The following is a 13,667-nucleotide window of genomic DNA, read 5'->3' as shown; positions in this document are numbered from 1 at the left end:
GCCTCTGTGATCTCTTCCAGCTCTATGATTCTAAGAAAATTCCTCCCCCACACATTCCTATTCCAGCCAGCAAGCATCTCTCTGAACCACCAATTATTTCCACTAGAACTACACCTCCATTCATTCTTCTACATAACTATAATATAGCAATACACAGTTAAACATGCTTATACATTACAGCCTATGTAGTACAGCAACGCCCACTCTATGACAGAGGCACCCAAGTGTGCCATCACCAGTGCTAGTGCTGTCAAGGAGGTGCAACAGTCAGCACCTACTGCTTTTCTTCACTGCAGATCAGAACTAAGCCCGGGTGTGCTCCTCTGAAAGGGCTTCATTCCACCACTACTATCTTCAGGCAGATGGGGGCTCTGAAGTGTATGTGTGTATGTAGAACAAGTGATATGCAAATCTACACATTTACACCCATTTTAAGGGTCTTTGACTGGGTCTAAAAATGTTAGCTGGACACTGCAAGAGCATTCAGAAGCTCAGAAATAAAGAAACACAAGTGCATGTGAGTACAAGATACTAAAAACATCCCAGTCTCTGCTCTTTGTTAATCAATCTGAGCCGGCAATTTGGCTGAGCAAATGCAATGCCCACATGTGAGGAGTGTGTGCTTACACAGATTCATCTAACAAAGGGAGAAGTTGAAGAAATTCCATGCAACCACTGAGAGCCAGTGCAGCATAGTGGCTTCAGCATTGGACTACAACTCTGAAAACCAGGGTTCGAATCCTCATTCAGCCATGTAAACTCATTAGGTGACCTTGGGCGAGTCACATTCTCTCAGCCTTAGAGGAAGGCAAAGGCATCCCCCCCTCAGGCAAACAAATCCTGCCAAGAAAAAACCATGATAGGTTTGCCTTAGGGTCACTGTAAGTGAGAAACAACTTTAAGGCACACAGCAACCACAACCCTGATGACACCTTCCTCTAAGAATGGTTTGCAGCAGAGGATTTTGCCCTATACTTATTCCATTGTATGTTTTCTAGGCACCACTAATATACTATGAAACATATGCCAGTCAGTATGTATACACACACACACACACACTCACACCGGTATTTGAAATAATATGGCTATTTCAGCTACCTGTATTAAATGTACTGCTTCCATCAAAGACATTAAAAAGCATCCAAGAAATAAATGTTCTATTCACACTTCATTTGTTAATTTTCAAAACTGTACCTTAGAGTCAAAACAACAAGTAATTCATTCATGCCTTTGTGGTTCATTCTGCATTATTTATCTTCAACAGCAGAGGATTATCTTTGCGATGTGCTCCCTGCAGATTACTGTACCACAGAGCTTCCTCTGTTTGTTACAGATGGCCAATCCCTTTTGACAACAAGTTAATAAGTGTGGGGAAATTCATAACCAGTTGAAAGACAGTGTTAAACTCTATTTAAGCCAGGCTGTGGGACAGAGGATAGTCAGTCTGTAACAGAAACAAGCTTCTCTCCCTGTCTCCTAAATTCACTTGCTTTGTATAACTCTCTTCAAATGATATTTTCACCCAAGGCTTAGAGGGTGACAATCTAGTTTATAAACAATGCTATGAGGTAAAAGCCATTCAGAGATATGAGGTCTCTAGCTGAGTTCCAGGTTAATGATAATACTACAGTAGTACAGAATACCGACCCTGAATACAATGAGATCAGTGTAATAGAAAGACCCATCTTTCTGAAGGTGTTGTGTGTGTGTGTGTGCACACACACACACAGATTGCGTATTCCTTATCTGAAATTTCAAATGCTCCAAAATCCAAACCTTTTCGAGCTCTTGACATGACACTTGGGGGAGGCAGCTGCAGTGCTCCTGCTCATTCAATTCTTAAGACAGAAGCCTTATTTCAACTTGGTTTCATGCACAAAAGTATTTAAAATATTGTATATAATTACTTTCTAGCTATATTTTTAAGGTGTATATGAAACATAAATGAATTTCATGTTCAGACTTGGATCCTATCTCCGAGATATCTCATTATGTATATCCAAATACTCAAAAATATGAAAAAATCTAAAGTCCCAAACTCTTCTAGTCTCGAGCATTTCGGATAAGGGAGACTTAATCTGTACAGTTTTTGATGCCCTCATTTGTTAGTTTTAGTTATAAAGAAGAAACACAGTACTACATTCTAACATTTGAGTGCTAACCTAGCTAAAACACATCCTATCATCACAAACCGCTACCAACATTTCCATGGCTTCTAATTTAATATTGAAAGGCAACAGCAAAACTGACAGAACCCAGTCTTAAACAGATAAAAAAGTAGAAGAACCAAATAAAGCAACTTTAGCCTACTAGGAGAACAGAGGATCAACATATGGTTTCCCAATAGAAATGTTTGCTTTTGCTGTCCTATGTACCAGGTCAAGGAGACCATCGAAACAAGATCAAAGGAATAAACACTATGCATGTTGAGGCACAATCTGCTTCTCAACATGGAATATTTATTTTGAATGAAGATTTTAGTCAGCAGTATGGTTGCATAACAAAAAAAATCTTGTTATCAGAGAGAAGATTTAAAAAAACCAATTCTATACACATTATTTTGTTTATATCCATCTCTCATTCTAACTTGATGCCATGTCACTTATTTATACTTATCTATATGTGGGTCTTCCTCTTTCCATAATATTGCCAAATCTGTACTTGCTAATTATAATAACCTTTTAATGAATTTGGTGTTTTAATTCCATTTATTTTACACATTTCTGCTAAGAATTTGAGGTGCTATACATGAGGTTCTTTGGTGTTTCCTCTGGGAAACCTTTAATTATATGACCCTACTTTAATTAGTTCTTATACCATTATAAAATTAAGGTGCCAATGGTGGTAATTTGATGCTGCAATGATGGCATAAATCCTATTGCTAGTCCCAACCAGCAATAATTGAACTGCAGACTGAACAAATGGAAAATTGGGAAGTCAGTACAGGTACACCTCTGTTAATGGAGAAGCTGCATTCCTGGGGTTTACTTCTTTAAGAGAAACTCTAATACCAAAGGTCTAAAGAATAGGAAAAAGTTCCTACACCAAAAAAGAAGAGCATTTCAACATGTTTTAGCTAACTTTTTATGCACATGTGAAATGAAACAACCAGATCAGGTAAACCTTGCATATGTAAGCAAAAACATTTTGAATCTTCTAGAGACCATTTGAAAGTTTTTCCTTTCAACAGCTTCCAGTCTTCTTATGATTTCCATTGAGATGATGCAAGTTATAGATCTATGTTCTTTTTAACAGGCCAGCTGGTGAAGCAGGGTAATCTGCTTTCCCCTTTTTTTTCTGTTTTGCTCTTCCCACTTCAGTAAGTGATTCTGGAGGCTGTTGTTCATTTTGCTTGTTGTAAGTAAACACACATAGCTACTGTATGAACCTAGAGTAAAACCGCACAGGTCAAGCTTTATCACACTTTTTACTTCAGTCTATCTGTCTCCAGCCTTCTTCACCACCATCACAATGCCAATGCTACAAAAAAACTACCAGCTAAACAAAAGATGAGGATGCTGTAAGAAGACTTTGTAAAAAACAGCTTCTTTATCAGACTGAGGTATGCCTGAACCTATAATTTACTCTTTCTGGGATTAGCAACAGCATTTAAGTCTATTGTGCATGTAATCACATTATAGATAGATAGATAGACAGACAGACAGACAGACAGACAATGAATGCATGGAACTATGAAACTGATTTCAATGGAGTAAATACTTTCAATTTTTAGCAGTGAGAGAAGAAATATTCAAACCAAGGTAAGCCCTATGACCTTGGCTAGGACCAATATCTGCACAGTTCTAGCAATAGTACGTGAAGAACACAACATCTCATATAATTAAAAACAGATCACACAATTGCCAGTCAATCTCAATCTCTAATTTAAAAGCACACATAAAATTTTATTTAATTAGTTTGTAGGGTGGCTTGTTTAATAAGCATATCAGACAGATGTATAATCAGCTATGATGAGATGGATGCATAAGCAGACACACTAAAAGAAGGCGAGGTAGCTAATTGGACACTGACAATATACTGTACACATACTTCTCTTCATGAGATCCACAAATGCTAGCATAATTAATTGTAATAATTAATTACAGCTGCTCAAGGACAAAGACATCAAACCTTCCTATAATTAAATAATAACAATTTACAAGAGAAGTGAAGGTAAAAAGATGTATTTGTTAAGTGCAGTCAATTTGCCTTCAAGTTATGGCAACTTTATGAACTTTATGAATCAGCAGTCTAAAGAGAACCTGTTATTGTATGGATTACTATAATTACTGGCAAACACCTGGAGACCAAAATAAAGATTTTTTTTCATGGAGGGAATGCAGCAGTGGGTGCAGCCTCTCCAGGTCTCATGGTGGGCAAATAGTCTCTGATCCCACACCAATAGATCTTCCTGTTCTGAAGCAAGATGGAGGAAGAAAATTAAAAAACAACTTGGCACTGAAGCTGTACAGTATTAGCGGGCCATCTTTTAATAAACTGGCAAAATCAAAGATGGAAAAATCAGGTCTTTGTAGCTTCATTGATGAAAAAAATAGTAGTTAAAACGGAAAATTCAATTGGGAATTACTGTTTGATTAAACTGTTGCTTTTATTATAACAAGCATGATAATATAATGCCAAACCAAAATTGTACATAATACATTTTATGTTCCTAAATTAACAAAGTGACTTTGAATCTGTAAAGGGTGTTAATATCACATTTTTAAAAATCTAAAAAATTCTTTTTCCCCAAGGAAAAAGAAAAAAATATGTCCTCCCCATGGCTTCAACATTTCTGTTAAAATGTTACATCTCTAACAAGTTTCAAAGTTCTGGTAGATGTCAGATCAGAACATAGAACCTCTTTATCAGCCATACTAGCTGCCAGTTTATTTCTGTGCTCTATTCAAGGCGCTACCTTTGATACTTAAGAGCCATGAATAGCCTAGGTCCAGTTACCTGAGAATCACATCTTTATATAGGAACCTGCCTGGGAATGTCTCTCTGCTACAAAAGCCCATCTTTCATGTGCCCTTGTCATAGGGAAGAAAGTCTCTTCCAGTGTGGTGTCAAGACTCTAGAACAGCTTTTCTAGGGAGGTACGCTTGGCCCCATCACTGCCAGCCTTACAATATACAGCGATAGCAATTTCATTCCACAGAGCATTTTCCTAACTTACTATCTAATGACTAAACTACTGCTTTTATCATCCTGACATTTTTTTAGTTTTCATTGTGAGCCACCCATCTCAAATACACTTGGATACAGAAAGGCAGACAGGTATGATTAAAAACAAGATACAAAAATATTGGCCATGCCTTGCATTCCAACAGCGGAGAGGCAAAAAGAGATAGATTGACAACGGCTAAAGGAGAGAGGAAAGGCAAAACCAAAAAAGTATTTTTTTGCCTAGGAACCCACATAAAGTAGAGGAAAGGTTCTCAATATCAAGCACAAATTCTTTTGTTTCCCCTTGCCCCAATTGCATAATGCAGCTTTTTAAAAGCACAGAATCTGGATAATTCTGCTACCAAATTCAGGCTCTGCTTCCAAACAAAGTGTGCACCAGTAAAACCAACCAAACACATCAGCATTGTATGCCAGTGCATCCTGGCCTTTTTCAATACAGAATACCAGCTTATCACAGTGTATAGGAAGAGGAAGAGGTTTTGCTTTCACTGCTCTACTGAAATGGCTCCCAAAATGATGCGTCAGAATAAACCAATACAATATGGGTTCCTTTACCTAGGAGATTCTAGGGGAACATATCAATAACAATACTAATCAGTCATATTTGTGAATTTCACTTCCACTGCAGAGTGTGGACTTATTTTCTCCTGAAATAAGATTTCCAGACTTCCTGCTATGGGCAGCCACTACCCTACTCCCTAATAATCGCCCTATCAGATAAGGGAGCAACCTCAAATTTGAACAACTATTCTAAGTTATTTACGTTTTAGGAGAATTCAAATGCTCAGGATTGAAACAATAGTCACCCAAAGCAGGAACTATCATGTGTACAGCTTCATATATCCCTGGCTATATGTATCTTCTGTATCCTGTGGAAGTTGACCATAAACAGTGGTAATCCTGCTTTGTCTGGTACAGAGGTAGAAAAAGAGTCCAGAGTTCACTACACACAAAGGAAGGCTTCAGATGTTACAAAACTAGCAAATCTAACCTTCCCTGCAATTGGCTGGAAGTGATCTCTAGAAGGTCACTCTTCCCAAGAAGATGAACATGCTGGTGTGATGAAACACTCTGCAATTCTGTGATCTGGCTCCTTTCACACTATATAATTATACTGCTATGATTTTACTTTAACTGCAATGGTTCCATCCCACTGAATCATGGGATCTGGAGCTTAGAGCGAGGTATTTAGAATTCGCAGCAAGAGAAGTCTAGTGCGTCACCAAACTACAAACTCCAGGACAAAACCATGGAGGTTAAAGTGGAATATAACCCTATAAATCCCATTTTGGGAGAAAAGCAGGATATACATCCAATAAATAAATAGTGACCTGCCCCTGTGATAACGCGTTATTCTCTTAAGATAAGTCACTGAATTCTTGATTATAGTAAACAAACATCACTGAGAGAATGAAGAGCTATCAGTTTTCCACTAGCAAGATCTATCCATGTTTAGAGAATTAGCTGAACAGAACAAACTGTTGGTCCACATGAGTTTTCAGTATAAGACCCACACTTTATCCATCTTTACATGAAATCAGTTATTACACCGGACTGAACTTTGTCACACAGCTCAACATATTACATAGGCGTGTTACAGACGCGCTGAAGGGGCGTGCTAGGGTTAGGAAGGGGCGTGTTAGGGTTGAGAAGGGGCGTCTGGAATGGACGCCCCTCGACCCTAATACGGACCAAGTCTGTACAAAATGGCGGCGCCCGTCCACACGGGGGGCACCATTTTGACGTCGCGGACGCATAGCATCCTGGCATCGTGCGCCGGAAGTGATGCCGCAAGTGCCTCACGGAGCCACTTCTGGGTCGCAGAAAAGAAGTGCCATTTCGGCACTTCTTTCTTGCTGCGCCCGGGAACTGCGCAGTTTGGCCGCTGCGGTTCCCGAACATAGCAAACAGCGGTGGCGGCAGAGCACCTTTCTTGGACACTCTGTAACGCGTCTCACTTAACACTATTCATGAAATCTAGATGTAGCACTGACATTTTTTTATTAAGACTGCCTTGGTTCCTTTTTCTCCATACCTAGAATACTTAGCTAACAGACAGGTGTTTCAGAAAATCACAGAAGCAAGACCTTGAGGATGCTGGGGAGAAATACTTCAGTCAGAAACATCATCTTCAGTAGAAGACTTTTCATACCAAATCAGTAATAAACGGAAGGCTCACCAAATATATGTTCATACTTGATAAAAAAAAATGTATTATAACCGTGTGCATAGATAGATAAAACTAAGTTTAGGTTAGTTCCTAAACTAAGAACTCCTGAGAAACTCCTTGTTCAACTAACTTGCAAGTTCAGCTACATTTCATACACCAAGAATTTTAGCAGGTGTATTTCCCATTGCATGATTTATGGTGTTTTAAATGCATTGCTTCCAAACTATTAATATTGTTTCTATTGTTGTCTGTCATTTAAGACAGTGATTAGACAGAGAAGTTGAAATAACAGATTTGACAAAAAGATGCATACTCTTTTTTTTCTACTGTTAAGTAACTGGTACAGTGGACCCTTGGTATCTACTGGGTTTGGTTCCAGGACTCCCTGTGGATACCAAAATCCGTGGATGCTCATTGTATACGATGTGTAGTAAAATGGTGTCCCTTGTATAAAATGGAAAAATCAAGGTTTGCTTGCTGGAAATAAATATATATATATATTCAAACCATGGATGCTTGAATCCATGGATAAAAAATCTGTGGATATGGAGGGCTGACCATACATGTATTTATAGATAAAACATTCTACTTACCAGGTGAGGTTATAGACTCCTAAGAGTTTTTAATAGGTGTATACATATATACATACATTACATATGCACATATATACATATTAGGGTTGAGCAAATCTGTTCTCCCATGTTTGAAACTTGCTACTTGTTTTCTGTTCTGATTGAAAATGAACTGAAACAAAATTCTCACACATCTCTAGATGGGCATAGCTGTCAGTTTTGCTTTCTTCTCATCTTTGAATTCTGACGATATGGGCACATTCTTATTAAAAATGAACTGACACACACACACACACATTATATTAAAGCTAATCTTCCTGTATCCATATCTTGTGTGTTGTATTTTGACAGGAAAAGGGAAGAGGAAGTGTTGAGTCAGACCACTAGATCTGCACAAAATTCTGTTTTGTTCAGATCCAGTGGTCTGACTCAACACTGCCTCTCCCCTCCGCCTGTCAAAATACAGCACCCAAGACATGGATTCAAGAAGATTAGCTTTACCGTAGGATTATGAAACATTTTTCTTCAACTAATCCACCTCAAGAGCACTATCTATGGCAAATTAGCTCTGGCATCATTAGGTAGCACAAGGTATCCTCACAGTATGCAGTTTGGAAAACAATTCTCTCAACATACATCCAAACACACAATTGTTAATAAAAACAGTTCTGCTAGTCCAGCCCAAACATATTTTCACTGAGACGTTTCTACTATATTAACAATTTGGCCACCTAAAGAAAAATACTGTTTTTAAGGATCACTTTCCTGCAAGTCTGGGGACTTGCGGACTTCTCTATGTCCTGCTGTATTGTAAATTTTATCACCATCTGAGAAAGTAATTAATTACCCTCTTTCTTTTTGAGATTTCCCAGTAGAAAAATAAAACTTGTGTTACTGCTTATCTGACACAACTCCAACCGTTACTGAATCAGTTGCAAAGCTCTTTTATGTTACAATAAAGGCAGAATCTACTTTTTGTAAATGTGACCCATTTTAATGTTTTAATAGTTTAATCATAAATAGCTGAATCTGGCTTTGTATATACCGCTTCATACAATGTTGACTGATGTCTGTTGTTTTGCTGACTGGTCAATGACAGTGACAAATATAACGTATGTGTCCATTACATCAACAGGACTTAAGAGAGGCCTTACAGGTAGGTATATAACAAAAATGGTAGTAACCAATTTGCTGTTTCTTATCAACTCTGTCTTATGATGATCTTACCATAGCCTTTTTTTGGAAAGATTTATTCAGAGGCAGCTTTCCTCTAAGCTGAGGGAATGTGACTTGCCCAAGGTCACCCAATGAATGGATTTCTATGAGAGAGGAGAGAATTGAACCTTGGTCTCCCTCAGTCCTATTCCAAATTCAAAACACTACACCATGATGGCTCTCTCACCAAATACTATGCTTATCCAAATGCTTATCCAAAGGGATATTAGCCCTCTTGTGTGCCTTCAAGTCATTTCTGACTTATGGCAAGCCTAAGGCAAACCATGTATTTTCTTAGCAAGATTCTTCAGAGCAGGTTTGCCACTGCCATCCTCTGAGGCCGAGAGATTGTGACTTGTCCAAGGTCACCCAGTGGGTTTTGTGACTGAGCACTAAAACAAACCCACCCCTGCATGATGCTCCCTCTAAGGCCACTCACAAACACTGGCTATCCCCAACAACTGTAGCATGTTTTGGCAGTGAGCCAGTGAGCGGTATGTCATTTCCATTTGTGTAACCTCCCCATGATGCTAAATGAAATGGAGGTTATGCCAGTCTCTGCTCTGATGACAGTTAGCATAAGTGAAATACAAGAATTAGCTGGATGGCACAATGATCACCGTGGTATTATTTAACCAACCACCATTGTGCCAAACTTCTAAAGTATGGCTACTGGAGATACTTCCTGTTGTGTTTCCTTTGTTACCACATGAGTTGGTGGAGGAGATGCTGTTTTCAAAGCACACCAGAAACTAAACTACTTTTCATCCATCTTCCTGACATCAAGCTCAATGGTATCTGGACTGAGAATTTTTTTTTCTTCAAAAAGGTAAACAGATACATGCAGCCAAAGAATCTCCGATAGCTGAGATGTGATTAATATTATCTACAAAATATGTGTGCTGGAATAACTACCACCAAAGCTATTAATATTCTTCAAGCAATTCAGATTAAAACTGACTACTCACTAATGGCTCTCTAGACAGCCATCTCTAGCTCCGCTTTACAAGGTCTCTTGAAGGCAGTGGCCATGCGGCCAAAAGAAGATTAGGAGTATTTTGCCAACTACGCAGCACGGAATTTGTAAAACCTTAGATGACTTGCAGGCTTATACACACACACAGACACACACACAACTTGTGCACCAATTTAACTAACTTGCTTGCTAAATAGAGACACTAAAGCCCATGCCATTTCAACTGCTATTGTTTCTGAATTAAAGTGAACTGTTCAGGGAACAAATGTGTTGGAGATTGCAGCTCCAAACAGCTACATGGGATTATTCTAAAATGGGCTCAATTTCATTTGGCTAATGGAGCACAGAACATATTTTCAACATAACTATTCAACACAACCATTTTTTCATGAACAATGTAAAAGCAAGGGATTTTACAGTTTTTATGCTGGTGGCATGGCACATATATTTCTCCTGCACATTATGCAGCACAAATACACCCATAACATTGCATTAAATTTCCTAGGTTCATACTGATACTGTAGGGAGAGAGAAATACTTCCTTTCCAGAAAGTAACAGTATTTATCCTCTTCCGCCATCCACATCTACCTCCACCCTACTAGCATTACTTTCCTACACGTCTTGCCCACTTTCCTGGTTTTCTTCCTAGGACAGAGATTGGGGACACTGGTTTCACTGGGACCAGTTGTCAGGCTTTGAACTGACAGATCACCTGGGTTTCACACATTTAAAGCTGCTCAGGGAAAACTGGTTTAGCCTGGTCTGATGAAGCATCTGCAACACTTGCTTAAAGCCCTCTTAGAAAGAAGACCCAGGGATTTCAAGGAGCTGGAGAGAGGAGGCAGGAGAGGGGCAACTTATTTTAGGAGGAGGCATTTTCAGGACTGCTGCCACACTGCAGAATTAGTCAAGTTTGATGCTGTTTCAACTGTCATGACGCCATCCTATGGAATAGTGGGATTTGTAGTTTGTTGTGGCCCCAGAGCTCTCTGACGGAGAAGGCTAAATGTCTCTCAAAACTACAGATCCTAGAATCCCATAGCACTGAGCCGTGGCAGTTAAAGTGGTGTCAAACTGCATTCATTTTGCAGATGCAGCCTTCGTTGAGAGAGAACAGACCAATGATCTGCATTAGATTCCATAGCATTGAGCCACAGTAGTTAAAGTGGTGTCAAACTGGGTTCTTTCTGCCCTGTGGATGCAGCCTTGTGTGGGGAGAGAAGCCTTAGGATTGCCCCTCCTGACACCCCCACCATAACCCCAAGAGGAGCAGACATCCTCAAAACAGAGGCATTCTTGTGTAACAGGAAAAAGACCCTCCCTGCAAAGGCCCCCTTCCCAGCCCTGCCCCAACTGAGCAATGGAGCAGGAGGCCTTTCCCAGATCCTTCCCATGGCTTCCTCTGCAGGGAAAAAGCCAACAAACCAATACCATCAAGTCAAGCCATTGGCTGGGAAAGAGGGCCATCCAGGGCAGAAGAGAGGGAGAAGGCTGACCAGATGTGTCCCAACCACAAAGGAGGGCAGGGCACTGCAAAATGGAGGACATGAACCCTATAACAGCTCAAAACACTCCTAGAGAAGTCTACTGTCAATGCCTGCTCCTTATTCTGCTCCAAATGAAGGAGGGCATTTGGGAGCTGCTCCTGGAGAGACCCTGGGGAAGGAGGACCTGTCTGTCCGCTCTCTTGGTCCTGCTCAAAATGGAGGACCTCCTGGAATTCCTCTGGGATGGAGAAGCTGGCAATGGAGGACAGGTCCTGGAAGAAAAAGGAGGCCATGTCTGGTCCCTCTGCTCCAAATGGAGGAGGGCATTTGGGAGTCCCTCCTGGATGGAGAGGAAGAGGAGGAGGAGGAAAGGGAGGACAAGCCCCGGGGAAAAAGAAGGCGCCTGGTCTCCCTTGCCTCGCCCTGCTCCAAGTGGAGGAGCCTTTCAAAACCCTCTGGATGGAGAGGAGGAGGAGGAGGAAATGGAGGGGTCTAGCCCCCTGGGCTTAGCCTGCTTCGAAGGGAGGAGAGTCCTCCTGGACCTGGGAGGAAAGGAGGGCAGGTTCTGGGGGGGAGAGGAGGCCGTGGCTGGTCTCCCTGGAGCTGGTGGGGCTCCCCCCGAGGGCCAGGGGCACTCACAGTTCCTGATGTCGGAGATGAAGACGGCCAGGCCGCGCATCCCATCCCCCTTGGAGACCGCCGGCATCGTCCCTGGCAGAGGAGCCTCCCTTCCCCGGTGGCAGCGGCAGCAGCAGCAGCAGCAGAGAAGGAGGAGGAGGAGGAGGGAGACCTTTAGCCCTCCGCCCGCCCCCGCTTCCCAGAGCCCCGCCGCCGCAGGAGGAGGAGGAGCAGGGAGCCGAGCAAGCGCCGCCTCTGGCGGGAGGGCGCCACTGCCCTGATCGGGCGCCCTTGCTCCCTCCCTCCCTTCCTCCTCCTCCTCCTCCAGGGCCCGCTCTCTCTTCGCCAGGAAGGAAGGCCTCCCCACCAGCAGCAGCAGCCTCCAAGGGACACAGGGGCCCCCTTCCCTTCCTCCTCTTTTTCCATCATCTCCTCTCCATCCAGGAGGAAGCCCAAGACGCCCTCCATTTTGAGCAGGACTAAAAGAAGCACCACTTCACAGTTCTATAACGGGAAGGACTAAAACAAATCACAGGGCTCGCCCAGAGAGAAACCATGCTTGCCTTGCTATAGGGACTCCTTGGGGAACGCTTGCCCTATGCTTCCCCAGTGCATCCCCCTCTGCTTCCCTCTGGGCAAGTATGGCTTCCCTAATAATAATCTAATGAACCTTAGGTTGCAGCTCTCAAGGCTCCTACTAAGGAAAGGGCGGGAATCATGGGGCCCCAGATGTCTAGGCTGCAACTCCCATCGTTGCTCACCACTGGCTAGGGATGTTGGGAGTTGTAGTCCAACCTCTGGAGGGTTGTCTGATTTCTGTCCTTATCCTGGGTGCATCTACATGCTGTAGTTTGACACCACTTCAATTGGCATGGCTCCATCCTACAGAATCCAGGGAGTTCCTTATCTTCTGAGGCACCAGCATTCTTCAGCAGAGAAAGGCCAAGTTCCTTGGAAAACCACAAATCCCAGGACCCCACAGGATGGCACTACAGCATTCAAAGTGGTGTCAAAGTGCTTTCTTCCTACAGTGTAGATGCACCCCCAGGGTGCAAGCCATGTTACTCCTTAGGATGTAGACAGCCTTAATGCAACTGCTAGTCCCAACAGAGTAGATCCATTAGACTCAATGGGGTTCAACCTGTTGCTTCCTGCGGAGCAAGTGCTTAAATGGATCTAGAGCAGCTGTGACTGGAAGTTCAGTTTAAGCCCTTGGGGTTTACTTTTGAGTAAACACACATTGCGCTCTTGAGCAAGAGTTTTGGACTGTACTATTATGGCACAGCTCTATAGCTGTCTACTCAGAACTGTGAGCGTTTACTCAGAAAATACACCTGCTTTCACAAAGCTATTGACCATGCAATAAAGGTTCAGTTTTACTAGTAAAGATAAAACACTGAATATGACTATTTATAACAGATTGGAGAGATGAGAAATC

General features: G+C 41.8%; 1 protein-coding gene across 2 annotated transcripts in view; it reads right to left on the bottom strand.

Moving 5' to 3' along the window:
- Positions 1 to 12,366, bottom strand: part of AP2A2 (adaptor related protein complex 2 subunit alpha 2) — an 84,552-nt gene extending 72,186 nt beyond the window's left edge. For both annotated transcript variants that reach the window (XM_089520913.1, XM_089520914.1), the window contains exon 1: positions 12,251 to 12,366. In XM_089520913.1, coding sequence (XP_089377039.1) covers positions 12,251 to 12,317 — 67 coding nt within the window. In that variant the 5' untranslated portion in view covers positions 12,318 to 12,366. The remainder of the gene's footprint in view (positions 1 to 12,250) is intronic.
- Between the last annotated feature and the right edge of the window lie 1,301 nt (positions 12,367 to 13,667).

This window comes from Sceloporus occidentalis, unplaced genomic scaffold (assembly GCF_023333645.1).
Source record: "Sceloporus occidentalis isolate IW3139 unplaced genomic scaffold, rSceOcc1.0.p SCAF_4, whole genome shotgun sequence".
NCBI lineage: Eukaryota > Metazoa > Chordata > Lepidosauria > Squamata > Phrynosomatidae > Sceloporus > Sceloporus occidentalis.
The sequence above is the reverse complement of the archived record's forward strand: the minus strand, read 5'-3'. Positions and strand labels throughout refer to the sequence as shown.